This window comes from Anas platyrhynchos, chromosome Z (assembly GCF_047663525.1).
Source record: "Anas platyrhynchos isolate ZD024472 breed Pekin duck chromosome Z, IASCAAS_PekinDuck_T2T, whole genome shotgun sequence".
NCBI classification, from domain to species: Eukaryota; Metazoa; Chordata; class Aves; order Anseriformes; family Anatidae; genus Anas; species Anas platyrhynchos.
In genome coordinates, this window is record NC_092621.1 from 27,123,446 (window position 1) to 27,143,316 (window position 19,871).

General features: G+C 40.5%; 1 protein-coding gene across 6 annotated transcripts in view; it reads right to left on the reverse strand.

Annotated features, from left to right (window-relative positions):
- Window positions 1–19,871, reverse strand: part of ARHGEF28 (Rho guanine nucleotide exchange factor 28) — a 132,527-nt gene that overhangs the window by 71,337 nt on the left and 41,319 nt on the right. For 5 of the 6 annotated variants that reach the window (XM_072031139.1, XM_072031140.1, XM_038170826.2 and 2 more), the window contains 5 exons: window positions 12,352–12,535; window positions 10,288–10,468; window positions 6,503–6,575; window positions 2,358–2,404; window positions 903–963 (listed from right to left, as the gene is read on the reverse strand). In XM_072031139.1, the coding sequence (XP_071887240.1) occupies window positions 903–963; window positions 2,358–2,404; window positions 6,503–6,575; window positions 10,288–10,468; window positions 12,352–12,535 (546 nt within the window). The remainder of the gene's footprint in view (window positions 1–902; window positions 964–2,357; window positions 2,405–6,502; window positions 6,576–10,287; window positions 10,469–12,351; window positions 12,536–19,871) is intronic. The other variant, XM_072031141.1, reaches the window with a different exon arrangement.

Below are 19,871 nucleotides of genomic sequence, written 5' to 3' on the forward strand. Positions count from 1 at the left end.
TTGGATGGCAGAGCAAGACAAGCATTTAGATTTGCTTCAGTACAGGCATTTGACCCAACAACAACTAGAAAAATTGAGAACTAGATGATGATTTTAATGAGAGATTATTAAAATAATCTGCTGCTTTCTTATCTTACAACCATGTCTCTGAGTTTACGCCAGCTCATTTCTCCCTAACATATAATGCCTGCATTCATGCATGCACTTCCCCCCCCTTTGCACACACTCAGAGCAACTCGTGGTTTTGCAGCCACCAGAACCTGCACACAAGTGGTCTGAATGCAGCCATCTGGGCTCCGCCATCCTGAGCTCAGCACTGGACCACAGGCAAGCCTTTGCCTGGCACAGCAGTTCCCACAGGCAGAGCTCAGCTACTTGTTGTCTTTCTCCTCCTTGCTCTGCTTTGTATGCAACCATGGTTGCACTTTCCACTTGGAGCTTTCCCTAAACTTGACAATACTCACCTTTCCATTTGATTTTCATTCTCTAAATTCACTGTCTTAATGTAGTTGGCTATATTCTCCTTCTGGCCCTACAATGCACTTTGCACTGTTACATCTAAACATTTCCACTTGCTTCATTTAATCTACAGTCACATACGCTGGAAATCGATCAGAAAATCAGAAACAATCAGAAATCGTTTTCAAGATTCTTATTCATACAACAGTTTGTATTCTGCTGAAAAATCCTAGGATAACATGATACTGTTGGATGCACTGTGTATGTACACTAGAAGCATTTTGAAAGAGGTTCTCCCTTTGACATAGACATAACTCATTTGATCTTTTGCCAAGCTATGTTGCAATATCAATGATATTTACATTTTTAAAAGACACTGCCTTGTGGCATCAGAATACATACCAACAGCTTTCTGGAAATCAAAATGATTAATTATTTCTTACCTATGCCCAAGAGGACATGATCTTCATTTTCATTAGAAGGAACCACAGCATCTCGGAAAGGCTAGAAACAGAAAACTTTAGCTAGATCTTCTATGATTAATAGTTACATTTGTGCTTAGTTACAAGCTGTGCTTCAGGCTTTCTGAATTCAGTTCAAATAAAATCAAGCAGCAGTCACTTCATTTTAGTCATTTTAATGAAGGCAACGGATAGAGAATTCCTCTCCCAGACTGATACGAAAATGAATTATAAGGCTGACCCGGTGGACTCAAATTCATAGTCAAAGAAGAGATCAAACTCTCTTCCCATGCAAACTTCAGTTTTCTTCCTTAAGAAGTTTAACTGTGCCCAGAGTAGCCAGTAGAGCGCTTGGGAGGAAAGAGACATTTCTGAGAGGGCTCCTCTCATGCCTGAGCTGTTCATGCCTATAGCAGTAGTATAAGCCAGCTCATTCTCTATAAAGTGAACAACAGACTTTCCCCACCACAAAACAAGAAACAGTCAACACAGTACCAGAGACTTCTACCCCACAGCATGATTTGTGAGCTACCACAGTCTGCCCCAACAGACATTATCAGCATAGACTCAGAAATTCATGCACACTGCAGAGATATAATTTTGAGATGACACAGATTGCAATCTCAAAGGAATGGTCAATCTTCTTTAGAGCTGGCACTTAAAAGAACTAAGGGGGTGAGCACATTCAAAATCAGGATATAATAGCAGTGGCAGCCTAACAACGTTCCCAAAATTCAAATGTTATTTAAAATCAAAAGTCACTAACTATGCAAAAGATAATACCTTTACCAGATTCACCAGATTTTGTTTCTGTCAACCTAAATAATTTAACTTCACACCCACTTAAGTTAATAATCAAATATAAACTTCTGGCTTAAAAAGGTGTCAATAAAAAAAAAAGAAAGAAAGAAAACCAGAATGTGATTTCTCAAAAATATTTTTCCTCCACAAAAGCTGTTTGAGACCTCCATGTAAAAGACAATGGGAACTGTTATCTTTTCTACAGCAAGCATTTTTTCCCAGTTGAAAACTCACAGTTAACCAAGGAGTCTCCTTCAGGTGTAGCAGACCATGCCATCCCAAGGATGAAGCAGGTGCTCACAGGAGACAGGTTTTGACCTCACAGACCAGCAGCTGAGCTGCAGGCTGCCTGAAGGCACTCAGGATGGCCACAAACACAAGAGTTTTCTGGTCCAAAAGCAGAGCTTGCTTCTGTGACCCAGCTTCCCGGCCCACAACCACATAACAGGTTCCTTCAAATGATAATCATCTGCACACATAGCTATTCCCACAGGATAGGAATGGACAGGAAATGTTGGCTGGCAGGCATTAGTCACCTTATTTGTTAGCTCTGAGAGATCCTCAGATAGCCACGCAAAGGTTGCTGCCCCCGAGCCTACAGGGAGCTTAGCTATTTGTATAAGGAGAAATCTGTACCTTCATATCATCCTGGGACAATTCATCAGATGTCAAGTTCATAGGACCTGCAAAAGCAAAGATTCCTGCCTTTAAGAGCAAGCGAATGCAGTTTGGATCTGCTTTGGCTTCTGCTGCTGGTCTCTCTTCTTTTTCAGATAGGAGGGGGAACAATGAGCACACAAACATGCAGGCAAGCCAAAACAATGGACTTGTGCAGCCCATGCATCCCCTCAAAACAGCATTCCTGTGGGCAGCAGGCAGGCTAGATGCACAACAAGTGCTATGTTATTGTCATGGGACAGTTATGAACAAGCTATTGAAACCAAAGGCTAGGAAAACATGGTGACTTGTCGGTCAAATGCTGATGAGCCGCCAAAGTGTTCAAACACCACTGTTTCTTGTTCTGTGCTTTGCACCAACTCTGCAGAGCATTTGGGATCTGTTTCTTTCCCTGAAAGAGGTCTCTTGTATTTTCCAAAATGAGACCTCACATCTTCACACAAACACACACACATAGAAGGGAAAAAAAGGAATTTATGTCACTCTCTCTTTTACAGTTTCTTCTCAGAACTGTGGGAAAGGACACAGCATACACATGACACTTTGCAAGTTTTGCCCAAACAGCCTCCAGCACTATTGTGAAACAGCAAAGAGAAGTAATCTGGCTACAGGAATGCAAATGAACACCAGAATCACCTAGGCTTCCAGGAACATTATTATTTACTAAGTATATTTTAAACAATAACAATTATACCACCATAGTTATGCTGGTATGTGGGGTTTTTTTGACTGAATCTTTCAAATTGAGGTTCAAGTCTGCTGTCACCTACACAAATCCCTCTCAATTCCCCATTTCCAGCAAATCATTAAACTAAGCATGACTCAGCAGCTGATATAGGGTGGTTTAGGGAAGCGCCTTGAAGAATGGTAGGTTATGTGGCAACTCACTCCTTTCCTAGTATTCCAAGTATTTCCAAGAAGGGAAGGGAAGGAAAGGGAAGTCACAAGCCCAGTGCAATCAGAGCACCTGTGATCTCTGAGCTCTGCACAGCCTCTGGATGCTGGTGTGAGTCAGAACTGCAAAGGCCTGGGTTCATGCTGATCAGTATCTCAGCTGCTAATTCTTAATTATTTCACCTTGTGTAACGAACCTGCTGCAACAGTCAAATACATACCTTGCATTTGTCTTCCCTTGCATTCCAACACTGACAGAGTCCTGTGCATGAGGTGTGTCTGCATCCATCCTCACACAGGGCTGACATGCATGGGCCACCCTAGCTCCCCGACACCTGCCAGTAGCATGAAGCACTGCCTGCTTCTCCATGCCAATTGCTGGCTCTGTCTCAAGCTCTCCCTGTCCCTTCACAGTTGTTTTGTTTTGTTTTTGTCACTCTGATCACAGTAACTTACTTTAAAAGCTTAAGTGGGAGAAGTGGCATTTTTGAAATGTCACTTCCAGAAAATGAATGTCCAATGTTCTTCCAGATTTTTCTTTACAATACTGAGATGCAATTATTATCATCATCCAGTCTTCCAATTCTCAGAAGAAAAGCTGTTTCCTCTATAGCTAACAGTTATTTTGCAGAAGCAAATGGCTTATACCTCCAGATAACAGCATTCAGTCTACTTACAGACATGGAATTTCACAGTCAGAAAACAGAGAAAAAGCACAAACTACTGAATTAACCAAAATACCATCTACTTCACCTTTTGTTCTTCATCCTTACCGGATAGTGTATCACTCCATGTATTTTAATTTAATGAAGTTGCTTTGAGAGATTCACTGCTAAGCTAGTAGTATCACCTTACACTGACCCACTACTTTCACTTGATTGCATTTCACAACAAGCAACATACTGCTATAGCAACCTTTTGTAGATAAAAGCTCAGGGTTTCTGAAAGCATTGTGTTTTAAAGGACTGCTGATCTTGACTTTAGGCCCACCCTGAAAGGAGTAGTTATTTGTTCGCTAAATGGCAGCAGCTCTGAAATCTGAGGGGGGATCCTTTCATGACATTAATGCACCAAATTTATATCCTAAGCTCAGCAGCCATTTTGCAAAGGAGTTCACTAAATGCAACTGAGAACACAGTAAAAAACATTCCGTTAATCGTTTCATATTAGTTTTAGTTGTAGAGGTAATTATTTTAATTAGATCTACAAAAAAATAAAATTATTTTAGTCTCCTGAATGCCTGCCGATGGAGTGCTGGAGAGCATAACACAGACTACAAGTAACCAGTACTGATCATTAATGAATTTTCAACATCTGGATTTGGTGGTAGGTGGTGGGAAAAAAAAAATAATCCTGGCTGATAGAAATGTTGTAACTGGGGAGAATATCAAAAGATGTGAAATTAAAAAAAAGAAAAAAAAACTGCTGCCCATCTATGTGAAAATAATAATTAAGGGCTCCCCATGTATACATGTAGACAACGCAGAATGCAAAAGTGCAAGTCTGATCAGCTTGCTACTGATTTGTTTGACACTACCAAACCAGTTTCACAGTGGTTTGTGTGGTTTATTGGATACTATTAAAATGTGGCATACTTCTCTTGTCTAAAATGAGGTGTTTTTTTTTTAAATCCAAATCAGGCACAAAACAACTCTGATCTATAAAGGCACAAAACTACATAGCTTCCACTGAAAATGCAAATAGGTAGGTGTTCAAACATCTTTGTAGATCTTGACATGATATATGTTCTATATGAGCATCTTTACAACCAGTATCCCAAACAAGAAGCCCTGCAACCAAAATCCAACCAGAATGCAGTCCGTCCTGAACTCATGATTCTCTCTTGGGGCAATCAATACCCACTGATGTTCATTAACTGCTTGCCCCAAGTCAGGCCAAACAAAAAGTGCCTTTGGTGAAAACATCAAAGTAGTTATCACCTAGAAGTTGTATTGCCCTAGCTAGTGCTACATATGGTGTTACCATGCCATGCCGTTCATTTTCTATCCATGAAGTACAGAGATCATGCTGGTCAGAGTATGGCCCTCAGAGGAACATACTGAGTCAATGTGCATGCTGCATCATCAAAGCCATCCACATACCGTGTAAAGGAAACTGCTGTTTACAGTTGCAATAACAGATGTATAGTTTGCAACTGCTAACAGCTGTTTGTTGTTTCTCCGCAAATTTACCTTCCACTGGCATGACAATAGCTGCCTGAACACTGCTGGAGATATTAGATGTGAAGTTCCTTTTCCAACACTAACCAGCAGTAACCTACCTTTTTACCTGTGACCTACACTGTTTCACTGATTTATCTATTCCCTGAAAACTTCTAGTTGATGCCACCTGGAAATATAGTCCAGCCCGGTCCAGGGCCTGCCAAAGGTTCATGCAAGTGCTCATATTCATGCTGCTCTCAGCAGGGCTGCCACCATTGCAGCCACTTAGCCTGACCAGACACTCTCAGAGCGCCCACTGTTCTTAGCAAGACACTTAATCTCAACAAACAGCACCAGCCTCATAAGCAAATGGATAAAAACTTTTAATTAATTCCTAACGATCATACGTCAAATATCCCAACTTCCATACTGATGCTTAGGAATGTCTTTGTGATTTTCTTTTCAGCTCTAAGGTGCATACAAAGATGCATCTTGGCAATGAAAGAGCTCTGATTAGAAAGTACAGTCCTGCAACCCTCATGGAGGTAAACCACCCAACAGCACATTGAATGTTTAATAGAAATACATGGGAGTTTTGCCACATGAAGACTTTTGGCCTGGATCCCAAAACTGTTCGCACAAGAAGTTACACTTTTGTAATCCACTCAGATCTTTGCTAATTTGATTCATTTTACCGGCATTTTCAGGCTGCAGTGTTCATTCAGTTAAACACTGCCCTCTCCTGGAAACTACTGACATTTTTCTGGCTTTTGCAATAAAGTTGATTAAGGCCTTTCCAGTCACTATGCATGCCATAATATTTTTTGAACAATTTCAATTTTACACTGGAAAAACAATGCTCTGTAGGGAGTATAATGATTTACAAATCTCTCACAGTGTATGATTTGTGTATTCCACTGTTGCCTACTTACAGGTTTCTAATGTCATATGTAACATGATCTTCCTGAATAAATAAACAGTATATGAATCTATGCCAACTTTCCAGAACTTTTAGAGAGTTTAACATTATGGAATAAGAAACTGTACCTTCTACAGAGCTTGTCATACTGCAGGGCATTTTTGGACCTTCCAGTGTCTCAACTTGGTTTGAATTAATACTCTATAAAAAAGAAATACATATCAAAATCACAGTAACTGTATTTGATGTCCATGACATTTAGATAAAAATTTACAAACAAAAGCAAAGACTAGCAAACAAATAAATTATACATGATACTAAAAACGCTTGATAGAGGTTCTACAGAATATTTTATCAGTTTCCCTCTCTCAAGAGGAAAATTACCCTCTGCTTACAGTAACTTCCTTCTCTATGAGAAAGGCAGCACAGCAGTTAGCTAGAGTGGCTCTGTCCAGAAGCCTGGTTAACCTTGTCAGCATGCCTATAAAGAGCAATTTTTACTGATAAGAAATACAAAGAGCCTAAATCAGGACTAAACAATGACTACATAGCAAACCCAGCCTGCAAGCAGGAGTCCATGTACCCCTTGCTGATCTGACCCTTCGCTCAGGCACACACACAGCAGGCATTGCTCCACTGTCAATGAAAGCGGGGTGGTCAGGTCCAGTCACTTACTTTATCAATTACATTCAAAGAATGTAAGAAAAGGGAATGGAGGAGAGACTGTCTCATTTTGAGTAGTTACTTTCACCTACAATTTTACTGTTTTTAATCTTTCCATCTATAGCTAGGATTCCCATGTATATGTCATCTCTCAGAACAGCAAGCAGATAACGGCATGGTAATTTAACTTCAAGAAAGAAAGTTAGAGGTGACACTGAATTATTTTGATGTCTGAATTTTGCACCCAAATTGCTCCGAAAGCCACATAGCTATCATTCCAGCTCTTTCTCCCCCTTGGTAGGCCCAGTTACATTCTTCTCAGCTCCCACGCTTTCCTACTCCTACAGCTACCTGTCAGAAGTAAGCCCTTGTAGTCAGCTCCTCCTTGAGAAATTACAAAATCTATCCAACACCAGGCTACAAAGTTATTTTTAAAATGTAAATTATCTTACTCATTTTGGACAATTACTCTGTTTTGCCCTCTTTTTTTTTTTTTTTAAACCCTGACACCATTTGATGTGTGGATGTCAGTCCATGGCTTTCTTCTTCTCTTGTGGAGGATGCTTCTTCTGTGTGTCTCCAGCAAACCGATCACCTCAATCACCTCTACCCACTGGTTACAGCTCTGCTGGAGGTGCAAGACAAACCCCAAGAAGCTCACCTTTCCACTGCTTTCTCCCTATGCCCTCGCCAACCCACATGTGCTCCCTGCAGCCTCACTGATGTATGCTGCTACCTCCATGGGGCCATTTCTGCCTCAAAGAAGTTTAAACTTGTGGGTTTAATCTTTTTTGAATTGCACAGCCCCTGAGGGTTTCCAGTGAAGGCAAGATTACTGCACAAGTAACTCAAGCTTACTAACAATCTTGTTTGCTTTAACTTTTCCATTGCTCTTTTAGACTTGCAAGGAAAAGTGAAGCCACAGCTAGGGAGTGAAAAACATAAATGAGAAAGATCAGGTTTTGTTGGTGTGAATAAACAGAAAATTAGCTTCTGCTGCTCCCTTAGCCATCCATTTCACACACACAAATCCAGTGCTGCTTGCCACCATAATCAACACAAGCTCTTTCTGTTTAGTCCATGTCTTTTTCTGACTCAAACTGAAAATAACAATGTGGGCATTTATACAGTCTCAAAATACAATAAACTAGATTTACAGTCTTGGGGCTGAATGATTAAGTACAGCAGTAAATTCTAGCTCTATTTTAAACAACTACATATCTAGAAATCTCTGACACCCACCTTATGCTTTGGATCCAGCTAAGGGCTGCAAGTCATTTATAACAGAAGAAAAAATAATTTTACTTTATCTTTTGGATATAATACATAGTCTAAACATGACAGTTTTATTGCCTCCCCACAGACATTTCAGGATGGCACCTGGTCTATCGAAAGTTAATCAAACACTGTGACCTTCCTAATTATTCTGACTTATTTATGTTTTAATAAAAGAAGTACAACACTGATGCTGGGATGGACATAGGGTCCACACAAAGAAGTATTTAGACTGCTGCAACTACAGGAATGAGCAAAAGGGAAAAGCACAACTGAAAGCTGATGGGCTTTTTTCTTAAAGTACAGAATTTTGCTACCTCAGAGAGTTTTTGTTTCTAAAAGCTGTGCAAACATCTAACATCGCACATTTTCTTATTCCATTTCCAATATCACAAGAAGAACATGGATTTGATGAGTTTAAGAAAAAGCCAACAATATAAATAACAATGCATTCCTCATTACTGTCTTGGTTTTGCCACTGGGTTTACTACCGTTTCCATGGGAAAACCACACAAACTGTAGGTATTCTGCACGCTACAAATACAGAGTAACTTTTTTTTTTTGTATGGGAGCAAATCAAAATCTTGGCAGTAAACACACAAGATTATACACAAGAGCTGTACAAAAAAATCACACCTTTAAGTTTTTGTGTTAACGAGTAGCTTATGTTCTAAGAACATGTATAATATAACAAAAGTGACTCAAGGAAAATAAGGAATGCTGAAATTAAACAAGGAAAAGGAAAGCTAAACTTTAAGACCAGAAAAAGAGAAAAGCCTGACTATTTTCAGTGTCTTTTCAGCTCACTAATTTTATGTCATGAGCTAGAACTATGATTGAGACATGCAGTCTCAATCCAAAATTATAGGTGAGCACCTGCACTGCTATTTAAAAACTCAGGTTTCCAACTCCTAACCTCCTTAGTTTACTTAATTTTAAGCTTGTCCTGAAGTTATCACAGTAGTGCTCCAGACACCTTACAGCAAAATAAGACCCAGTGCACCATAAATTCCTCCACAGCAAAAGTCCATAATCTGTACGTTCTTGCTGTGTATAATACACTGGGCTTGGTCCTGTGAGAAACTAAGTTGTGTTTTTGCAGTAGAGAACTAATCTTCTGTATTCCAAGGTAGTTGTGTAGTCATAATAAGGAGAAATGCTAACTAGATAAGTGGACAGTAGAAGGCCTCACTGTTCCAAAATAAGATAAAAGCTTGAGAAAAACTGGATGAGCAGTTTGAGAGCAGTAAAACAAAGACCACAGGTTCTCAAAACATAAAAATGGAAAAAAAAAAAAAAAGGGAAAAAAAAAGAAGGAAAAGGGAGAAATTAATGGGTTGAAGAAAAAAAATGTACTTATATGGTATAGAGGAGAGTTGAGTAGCTTGTGAACCTGTAGTACTCGGGCAATGAGGTGATCAGGCAATGGGTAATAGGGAACAAAAGGATATGATTTGTTTACTAAAATGCGCTCCTGATTGACAGGATGTCTGCCATTGCAATTGCAAATAAAACAGCTTCACAAAAAATCCTGTCCGAAAAAAAATACTGAGATTTTTCTCACAGTACATGGTAAGGGCTCACAGGCTTTACACTGGTACAAAGAAAAATGGACCTAAATTAAATATTTCAAAGTACCAACATGAATACAATGGCAATGTAATCGAAGAGACAGAGATTTCAGGGGGAGATATTCACCAGGAAGTCCAGAGCAAACCAAAAACAATTTGGGGTGTAAACAAAACTTTGATAAAGTTCTCAAAATCTCTCACTCTCTCCAGCTTCATATACACGGTGAGCTGCATTTACACACCCTGGAAGCCCACAGCAGTAATCCTTCATTACGCTAGCCATGGGTGAAACAGGCAGCTTCAGCTAGAAGGCTATTCAAAAAAAAACAATCCAGATTGAAGAGCCCACAGCAAGAAATGTGTGAAGACAACCTGTGAGCGCCCTGAGCTGGGCTGGCACCCACCTTGCAGAGCAGGGGTCTGTTCATGAAGTACCTTCTGAAGAGCCTCACGTCCGACTCCAGCAAATGTTTTGCAGTGTGGTCAAATGTCAGCGTCAGGGCCGATGACGAACGAACAAAGCGCATGCAGGCATCCTTGCCGATCTCCGCTCTGGAAATTTCAGGTGAGCGGCTGCCCTGGGAACTGGAAAGAACACACTCCTTGAGCCAGGGCAGATGCTCTGTGCGCAGCTAGGGTGAAAATACAATCGCAGCACCGTTCCCACTCCCCTGCAGTATGGCCCGCCAGCATCCCAGCACACTCACTGCAAAATCCTGAGGCAAAAAAAGCTTGAAACATCCACTGAAAACACAGCTGGGCAAACAAATACTTACCAAGGGCTCCTTTCAGGACTAGGAAACTTCTAGCGATTGGCATGGAAAAAACAAAGACTGCTCTAGAAGTGGTGAGTGGTTAGTCACTAATAAAACAAGGCCGTGAGAGCAAGCTGTGACAATACCTATTTCTCCTAATTGCTGTCAATTAGCAGTAGTACCTTTTCCTGTTACTGTTGCCATATATAGCAGTAGGACATGATTGGCAGCTAGCAGATTTGTTATCCCATCACAGAGAGTAAAACAGAAAGTGTCTCAAGGGAGTACAGCATTGTTTGGACATTACAAACAATTCATAACATAGTGTACCATACTGCTCTTTCATGTATTTTCTTCAGACAAACTGAAATGTGCATAATTCTCACATTAGCTATACACTGCACTGAACTGGGACTGAGCGAGCCTCACTAAGAAAAAAAAAAATGTAAAGCATTCAAATTCTGGCATATTTCCCCATATTTGCAAAGAAAACCAGCAGTAAGAAGGGCTCCTGGCACTGAGCATTTCGCACTGAGAGACACACACATCAGGCAGAACTGCAGGTCAGTGCAAGGGAAGCTCTCGACAGCTGAGGTGTGCCAGAAAGCACTTGTCCTTGAAGTCATCTGTCAGCCTGGAGGAAGTCTGGCGAAAACACAGTCATCACTGCAGTGCTGGGGGTTCTACCCTCTCCCTTGATTACAACCTGAGACTTTACAAAAGCCACAAAGTCACCCAAGGCCTTTGTGAAAGTCATGTCTCTGCACCTGTGTGCCCCCCCATGTGCATTTTAAGGGATGCCCTTACTTGTTAGCAGCAGGTTTGGGCCCAGCTAAGCCAAGGCCTTTTCAGCTTCCCATGCTGCCCTCCCAGCGAGGAGGCTGGGGGTGCACAAGAAGCTGGGAGGAGACACAGCCAGGACAGCTGGCCCTAGGGGGCCAGAGGGGTGTCCCATACCACATGGCATCATACTAGGCAATAGGAACAGGGAGAGAGGGCCTGGGGGTCTGTCACTGCTCTGGGTCTGGCTGGGCATCAGTCAGCAGGTGGTGAGTGACTGCATTGCACAAAACTCATTTTATGCACATATTTAATTACTATTATTATGTTCCCTTCCTTTTCTGTCCTATTAAACTGTTTTTACCACAGCCCAAGCGTTTTACCTTTTTTTTTTCTGATTCTCTCTCCCATTCCACTGCAGGGAAATGAGTGAATGGCTGCGTGTCGCTGTGCTGCCTGCCAGGTTAAACCACAACAAACTCCTGTCAGACAGGTGTGTTCTCTAACAAGTCCCGGAAAAGGAGTACTTGTTATTTAATGATTTCCTTTTACCTCTCTCATTAATCCAAAATTATGAAATGCCAGAATACAAACTCATAAGGCTACAAATTAACATCAGATGCTATTTACACAACAGCCTGAAGGAAAAAAATAATAATAATCCCTAACTGAATCATGACAATAGCTTAAAATCACACAAGTGCATTGTTGATACTAACACTATTAATGGATTTGCAAATGCAATGAAGGATACACATCATAATCTTGCTTTACTTGTAAATAAGTGCCACTTGAAGTGGTAATAAAGATAAGAAGTAACAGAAACCAACACAAGATAGAATCATAGGCAAGTCTTTTGAGAAAAAAATTACTTCCCACATCCCTTAACAGATGAAGAGTTTTTCAGGAGAAACAACAAACCATTATACTCACTTTGTGAAGACCTCAACAAGTTTGGAGTGCCCGTTTTGTACAGCCAAATCTAATGGTGTTGCTCCATCCGCATTAGGTAATGTTAATGCCACCGACCCTCCAGGCTGGGCTGCTAAGAACTGGGAGAGTTCAATCAAGCCTAATTTCATCACAAGATGGAGAAGAGTTTCCTTCTGTGTAGGTTCTGAAAAACACAATAAACAAATAAAATCATAACTACCAAAACTGGTATTTTGTTGGCTTAGAAACATCAAATGAAACTTTTTTTACACTGAAGCAATAGCTCAGCTCAGGTTCAGACCCATGGAAGTATTTAGGCAGTATTATTTATTAGGCAGTATTATTTATTAGTATTATTAGGAAGTATTATTTATCCATCTTTCACTGAAATCAATAGAGTTCAGTGCTTAATTGTATCTGTAGAGCTAACCCAGGATATACAAATACCATCTAAGTCCAGGAGGTAAAGAAAACACTTTGAATTACATGATTTCAATACTTCTTTCTTCATGTATAGTATAGCATTCAGCACAAGGGATGTCCCAATATGTAATACAGAAGATAGCTGAGGTAATTTCCCAGCTGCTGTGCACAGCCTCAGCAACACAAAACATGACAGCATGGCTAAGTATTTATTTTATTTTATTTTACTGTAATTAGAGTTTGTGATTTTTCAGGGAAGCCTGCTTAACAGCGTGCTAAGACATCCGTAGTGGTGCAGTGTGACATAAGCTATCACACCTGTGGGTAAAGCATGCAGTTCTTGTGTCACTTGTCTTGTCAATAGTTCTTTTGTCAATAGTTCTTGTGTCACTTTTTATGAAAGGTGGCCTCATCCACCAATTTCTCCTCTTTACTTTTTAACACAATCATCAAGTTCAACTGAGGCTGAACCTTAAAATAAAGCAATAGACAACATGGACTAAATCATGTGATGCTGATTGTCATTCACTTGAGCCATTTGCTTGACTTTATTCAAAGCAAGATTTATCTGTCTACATACATTTTCAAACACAAAGCCTCTAGTTTAAGGGCAATAAATGAATATTAGCTCAAGTGCTACTAAACATATTCCTTACATCCGTATTTTGGTATGAAGCTAAATATTAGGGTGTTTTCACAAGCACTGACTTGGGACTGGGCTGCTGACTTGGGGCCCCAGCTATATGTAATACTTATGGCTGGGCTGAAACTAACGGTAGTTGTGAGATGCAATAATTACACATTTTGATATTGAAAATATACCAAGGAACTTTTCCATATATCAAATCTAGCACTTTTTCCTAAAATCAATATATTTTTGAGCTTGCACAGACAACAAATCACGGCAGAAAATTGTGTTTAGGCTTTTTTTTTTTTTTACATCAGCTGTGCAAAATACAAACAGCAGCATTTAAAATATATAGAATAACCATAAAACAAAATCTGTTTCTTATCTTATCTAGGGACCACCAACACACCCATTTTTTCCAAGGAGAGACCTATCCTAGCTCTAGTGCCATCTGCAAGCCCACACATGCTAGCCCAGGCTTTCAAAGCCTCTGACCTCTTTTCAGTCCACCTAGTCTGAAACACACTGCATAAACAGCTATGTTTCCAGAAGGGAAACTACAAGATATGTCAGAAGAAAGAAAAAGTGGGAGGAAAAGGTTTATCAGAAGAGCATCAGTGAAGAACTTGGCTCCTTTTGCTTATCTTCCACACAGACAAGCTCAAGAATAACCAGGAGGAGGTAGCATTAGAAACTCCCTTCTCTCTCCTTTCTGCTCTTGGGGAAAATGTTCTCTGCTTCATCCCTCAGCACTGCTGCATAGCTAAGGCCAGGGCCACTGTCTCCTCTGCAGCCTGTCCCAGGTACAGCAAGGGATGGCTGCTGCACATGGCCCCTGCCTGTGTGGGGCTTTGCATGTAATGCACACAGAGCTGTGCTGATGTGGGTGCACAGAGCTGATGATATGGGTGCCAGCATATCTAGCAATAGCCAGCTGATGCTGGTTGAGAATTCAGAGCAAAATCTAGGACACATATGCCTAAAAATGAATCACCTGGTCCTGCAGGGTCTGGATGACTCACTAAGACAAGTGAAGATGAGAGCCTCAGAGAGAAGCTTCACAGAAACCCATGCACGTGGCTGGCTAAAGTCAGCCCACAGGCAATACAGATCATTAGAATCTCACTCCAAATCACAGCTTCAAACAGTGAAACAAAGGATGATGTGCCACTTCAGAAATGGAAGACCTCCATTCGACTTCCTCCTTGGCCAGATGGGATGTAGACCCACATCTTCACACTTCTTCAGGTCACCCCCTTCAGATGGAAGCACAGCCTGTCTGCTCCATTAACGAGTAATTGAAAGTGGCTCACCAACTATGCAGAAGGAAATTCAAGGGATGCAGGGCAGGAGGAGACCACAAAAGCAGCAGCCTGACTCTACAGCAACAGAGCATGGCTGGGAACCAGACATCAGTGTTTCCATGTCTGGCATGCTTATATTTACACCAAAGAGTTAGAGTTTCCTGGAGATGCCCAGGAAATTTTGTGGTATAAAACACAGTCCCAAGGCCATATTATGCATTTCCAGACTAAAATATTCACTAAAGCATAAGCTTTCAGAAGTGCTCCTTGCTCTTGAGCTCTTAAATTCTGCTGAAGTCCCACTTTAGACATCATAGTAGGACTCTGGATGATTCAAATTTGGCCATTATTTTCTAAATAAGCAACCAGTGCATAAGACCATCTAATTAAAACACATGCAAATGTTTTAACCAGTATTAAGTACACTAAGCATCTGATTATATATTAACCACACCCCAACCCTCAGATTAAAGACAGAAATAGAAGGACAAACTATACTCTGAACTCCACTGCCTGATTAAAACTTTGGCCTTGGGTCACTGGGTTTCAGTGTCTATTGTAACACTGTAATTAATAAAACAAACAAACAAACAAACAAAAAAGTGCACGCACACACAAACCACAGATAAATTTACACTGGGCAAAATATGATTAGGACTTTTCTGCTCAGTAAAAAAGGGAGCCCTTAGGAAGACTCCCATAAGGAGTAGCCTAGGCAGTAGCCTACCCCAAGCTCTGACACTGCAGCAAATAAAGTTACATTTCTGGAGGCCGAATCTTAAAAACAATGTAGGGTGAATAAGTCTACCACAAAATAACCTAGTTTTAAAATTAACTTAAATAACACTTATTAATCTCTGCGGTCTTAAAACATGATTTACAATAATATCTTCTGTTATCTCACCACAAATATTCTGGTAACTAATTTTTACCTGTCCAACCCAATGACCTTCATCTAACACTAGACTCAGTTTGCTCATGGCTACCTTATAAGCATGTTGTAGCAGAACCAGCCTGGCAGTTCAACCAGCTGATTTCACTAGCACTTAGTTAGAAACAGTACTTAGATCCCTCTGCAATCTTCAACTCCAAAGGGTCTTTGCTGGGCTACTCTCCTACTACTCCCATCTGGCTTGCCTAGGAGCAGGCAAAACCTGATGGTGATTACTAACACCTTCAGGATACTAAAATCTGAAATATAAAGCTTAAGGTCTGCAAGATAAATAGGAAGGTAAATGAGTTCTTTCAATACAACGAAAATATTTTTCACCAAAAGGATGGTCAAACATTGGGACAGGCTACCCGGAGGGGTTACGGACCCCTCTGTCCTTTGGAGGTACTCAAAAATTGAAATTGAGCAACCTGATCCAACTCTGATGCTAGCCACGAGCAGGGGGCAGAACCACCTCCAGCAATCCTGTCCATCCAAATTCTGCATTCTGCTATGGTTCTATTTATGATTAGCAATACCAAAGGGAAAAAGAAAAAAAAAAAAAAAGTAAAGTTCTGATTTTTTTAGCCACTTTTTTCATAAGAACAGCTTCCAGTCTCAATTCTTCTCTTTTGCTCTTCCTCTTCTGGCTCCTCAATGGCAGGGAACAAATGGCATTTTCCCATATTTTTTCATTTTCATTTACTCTTCCCTTGAGGAAGATTTGTAATGTGGCAAAATGGCAAAACAAATGCAACAATAAATAAAAATACCACATCAAGAAACAAAAATAAAGATGTGGTGAAAAAAAAAAACACAACATAATTCATTGAACTTCATTCAGCAGCCAAAAAAAAAACAAACCAAACCAAACCAAAAAAAAAAAAAAAAAAACGGAAGAAAAAAGAAAACCAGGAAACAATGAAAACATAAGATTTCTTCAACAAATTCATATTTAAGTGGTATAAAATACCATTTTCCATCAAGACACACAAAAAAACAATTACTAACATTTGAAAGATGCACTGCTGGCTGATTCATACAAGGTTAGATACCACAAGCAGGTGGTGCTGTAAAGGATATGCACTATCAGGACGTTGTTTTGCATCGCATCCCGGTTCTCCAGCCAAAACACCCTGTTTGAGTTACACTGAGCTGAGCCAACACAATCTGTTTTAAACATTAAATAAATCCCTTTGTTCTTCCTTGCACCTGAATCTCTTCCTACGTCCAAAACAATAAACTAAAAACAAATATTTCTCTCTGACAGAAATGACTAAGCCCTTTCTGGGCTATGAATCTCATTCATTTCCTGGAAGGAGAACGAAAACTCAAGACTTGTGACTTGAAAAGCAGAGGGAGACATCAAAACAGTCTGACAAATTCCAGTTTTTCCTGGCTTCGTTCTTTTATGTATTACTCTTAATTTTTTTTTTAATTTTCCCCTAGGTACGAGTTTATAAAGAAGTCTTCTGTGCACCCCACTACTGCAGAAACATACATACGTGCTGATCTCACATGGCAAATGGTTTTGTGAACACACAGCAGTGAGGCATGAAGTCAGTGCTGTTCTGAAACCTAACCCCTTTCTACTTACTAACTGGAATATCCCCTTTTTCTATTCCTCACGTCATCTGCCCTTCTGTAGGGTACCTTTATCGATTAAACTGCTGGATTTGGTGATCTGTGTAGACCCCTTCCAGCTGTAACTATTCCAGTCTATTCCGATACCCTTCAACCTACTTCAGACAGAGCTGGCCCAAGCCCAGGAGGTGGGTTACAACAGTCAGGCACATCTGCTGCTCTTGGTTTGGCCAAACCCAACCAGCAGCCACCAGCCTGACACTGAGACATGTTTGAGTGCATGTAGCATAGCAGGACCATAATTAGCACCAAGTAGAAACAGTAACAGGATTTACAGTGAAAGTGAGCAGGGAAGGGAAATGAAAATGTCAAAAATGCAACAGAAAACAGAACAGCGTTCCCCAAAAGCAGCCTATAAAGCAGTGAAGTTGGATACTTCAAGTCATTCTGTGAGAAACTAAGTTGTGTTTTTGCAGTAGAGAACTAATCTTCTATATTCCAAGGTAGCTGTAGTCATAATAAGGAGAAATGCTAAGCAGATAAGTGAACAGAAGAAGGCCTCACTGTTCCAAAATAAGATAGAAGCTTGAGAAAAACAGGATGAGCAGTTTGAGAATGGTAAAACAAAGTTCTCAGGTTCTCAAAACATAAGAAAGGGGAAAAAAAGGAAAAAGGTGAAATTAAAGGGTTGAAAAAAAAAAAAGAATTGTAAATATATGGTATAGAGGAGCATTGAGGAACTTGGGAACCTGTAGTACTCAGGCAATGAGGAAACAGGGGAGGTGATCAGATGTCAGGTAATAGGGAATAAAAGGCTATGATTTGTTTACTAAAATGCTCTCCTAATTGGCAGGACGCTTGCCATTGCAATCACGAATAAAATAGCTTCAGAGAAGATCCTGTCTGAAGAAAATTATTGAGATTTTTCTCACAATTCCACAAGACCTATTCCTAGAAAACAATTACAGAGCATTTATGAAATAAAATGAAAATTCTCTTTGTTTCTGAAAGAGAATTAAACAAGTATAGACACTGTTCTGTTCTCTATGAGCCACAGCTAATTTTCATAATTCAGAGTGTAATTTTATTGCTTCTACTAATAGCCTCAAACGTAAAAGAGCACTCTTCCTCAAGAAAAAAAATGTAGTAGTGACAAAGCTGGCAGGAAACGTTCTTGTTTCACTACCAGCACAGTTATGTCAGCCAGACAACCTGACCTCAGCCTCCCAGCAATGCCCTTAAAGCAAACTGAGACACCCTCAGCCACCTGTGTGTAATGCAGATGCCTTGCAGAGTCCACGCTCCTGCACTTGCGCGCCCATTCTGACAGCCAGGGGACAAAAGCCTGAGCATGCCAAGGAGGTAAGAGGTGCGGAGAGGATGCTGTGTCCATGTCTGATGGGGCTGCCAGCCCTGAAAGACTGCCCTAAGCTGACCCTACTACAGGAAGCACAGAGACATCCTCTGAAGGTTATCATAGAGCATTTCTCATCCAAATGAATCCATCTCTTCTTTTCATCTTTTTTTTTATCTGAACATAAAAACTGTGAGAGGATTCTCCTTTTCTGACCAACCTTAACAAATTAATTGGGTTAATATTTATTACAGTTTAGCTTCCTAAATTGAGCAATCCAGTTTTCAGAATGAAAATGTCCATTACGAAAGTACAATTAGCAAATAAGCAGCTTCTCCACTCCTGTCCCTCTTTCCCCTTTCTTCAAACCCACCAAGGAGTACGTGTCCAAGCACAGCACCTCCACTGGGTCCTCAATTTCCCCTGGCAGCAAACTGGCTGTGGGCCAGGTGATCAGACCATCTGACCCTTTTTTGTGAGCACGCGTTTTCTGACATAGCTGTCTAACAGGCACTTATTACAAGTGAGGATTACCAGAAGGTTCGTGCTTTCTTGTTTCCTTTGTTGAACTTTAAATAATGTGGATAACAAGTTCTGACCTGTGCAACTGCACTAAATTCCTGAATTATTTGCAATGCTCCCTAGACAATCCAGTCTCTCTCTTTATCCAGTACTTTTTATGCCTTATAAAGGGAATACAAACACTTTTTCCAAATACCATAGCTCCTATGAATAAATTATTCTTCCATCTTTCCATCAACCCATACATCTCTAAATCCTCATAAAAAATGAAAGAGATCCAAAAACACCAGATGGTGCAACAATTTTCTCAAGCCATGTGTCACTCAAAAGTAATTTTTTTCTAATAAAAATAGCCCAACAGGCCTGAAAAATGACAGAATCAGCAGCAATTTAGTCTCACAGGCATGAGATCCTAACTAGTGATGAATGATACCACCCAAAATCTTTCATAATACTGATACTAAAATGAACATCCTGACACTGTCACGTGTCAAGACACTAAGCAGACCTTCACGACAAGGAGTTTCAGGGACATCAAGGACGGAGAAAGGGTCTCCCCTTCTTTTTAGCTCCCATATTTCTCCCCCAGTTCGATCTTTTTCAGGTGGTGTCAGGGAAGAAGCAAGGTGCTGGGGCAGCCTTTCATTACTTCATGGTGGAACAGGAAGAACCTCCTTCTCCTCTTCCTCTCACCTGTCCAAGGCCCTCCTTCCACAGTCTAGTTCCTTATCCCTCCCTCTCCTTCCCCTGCATGCACAGGGCTCCCTCTGCAAC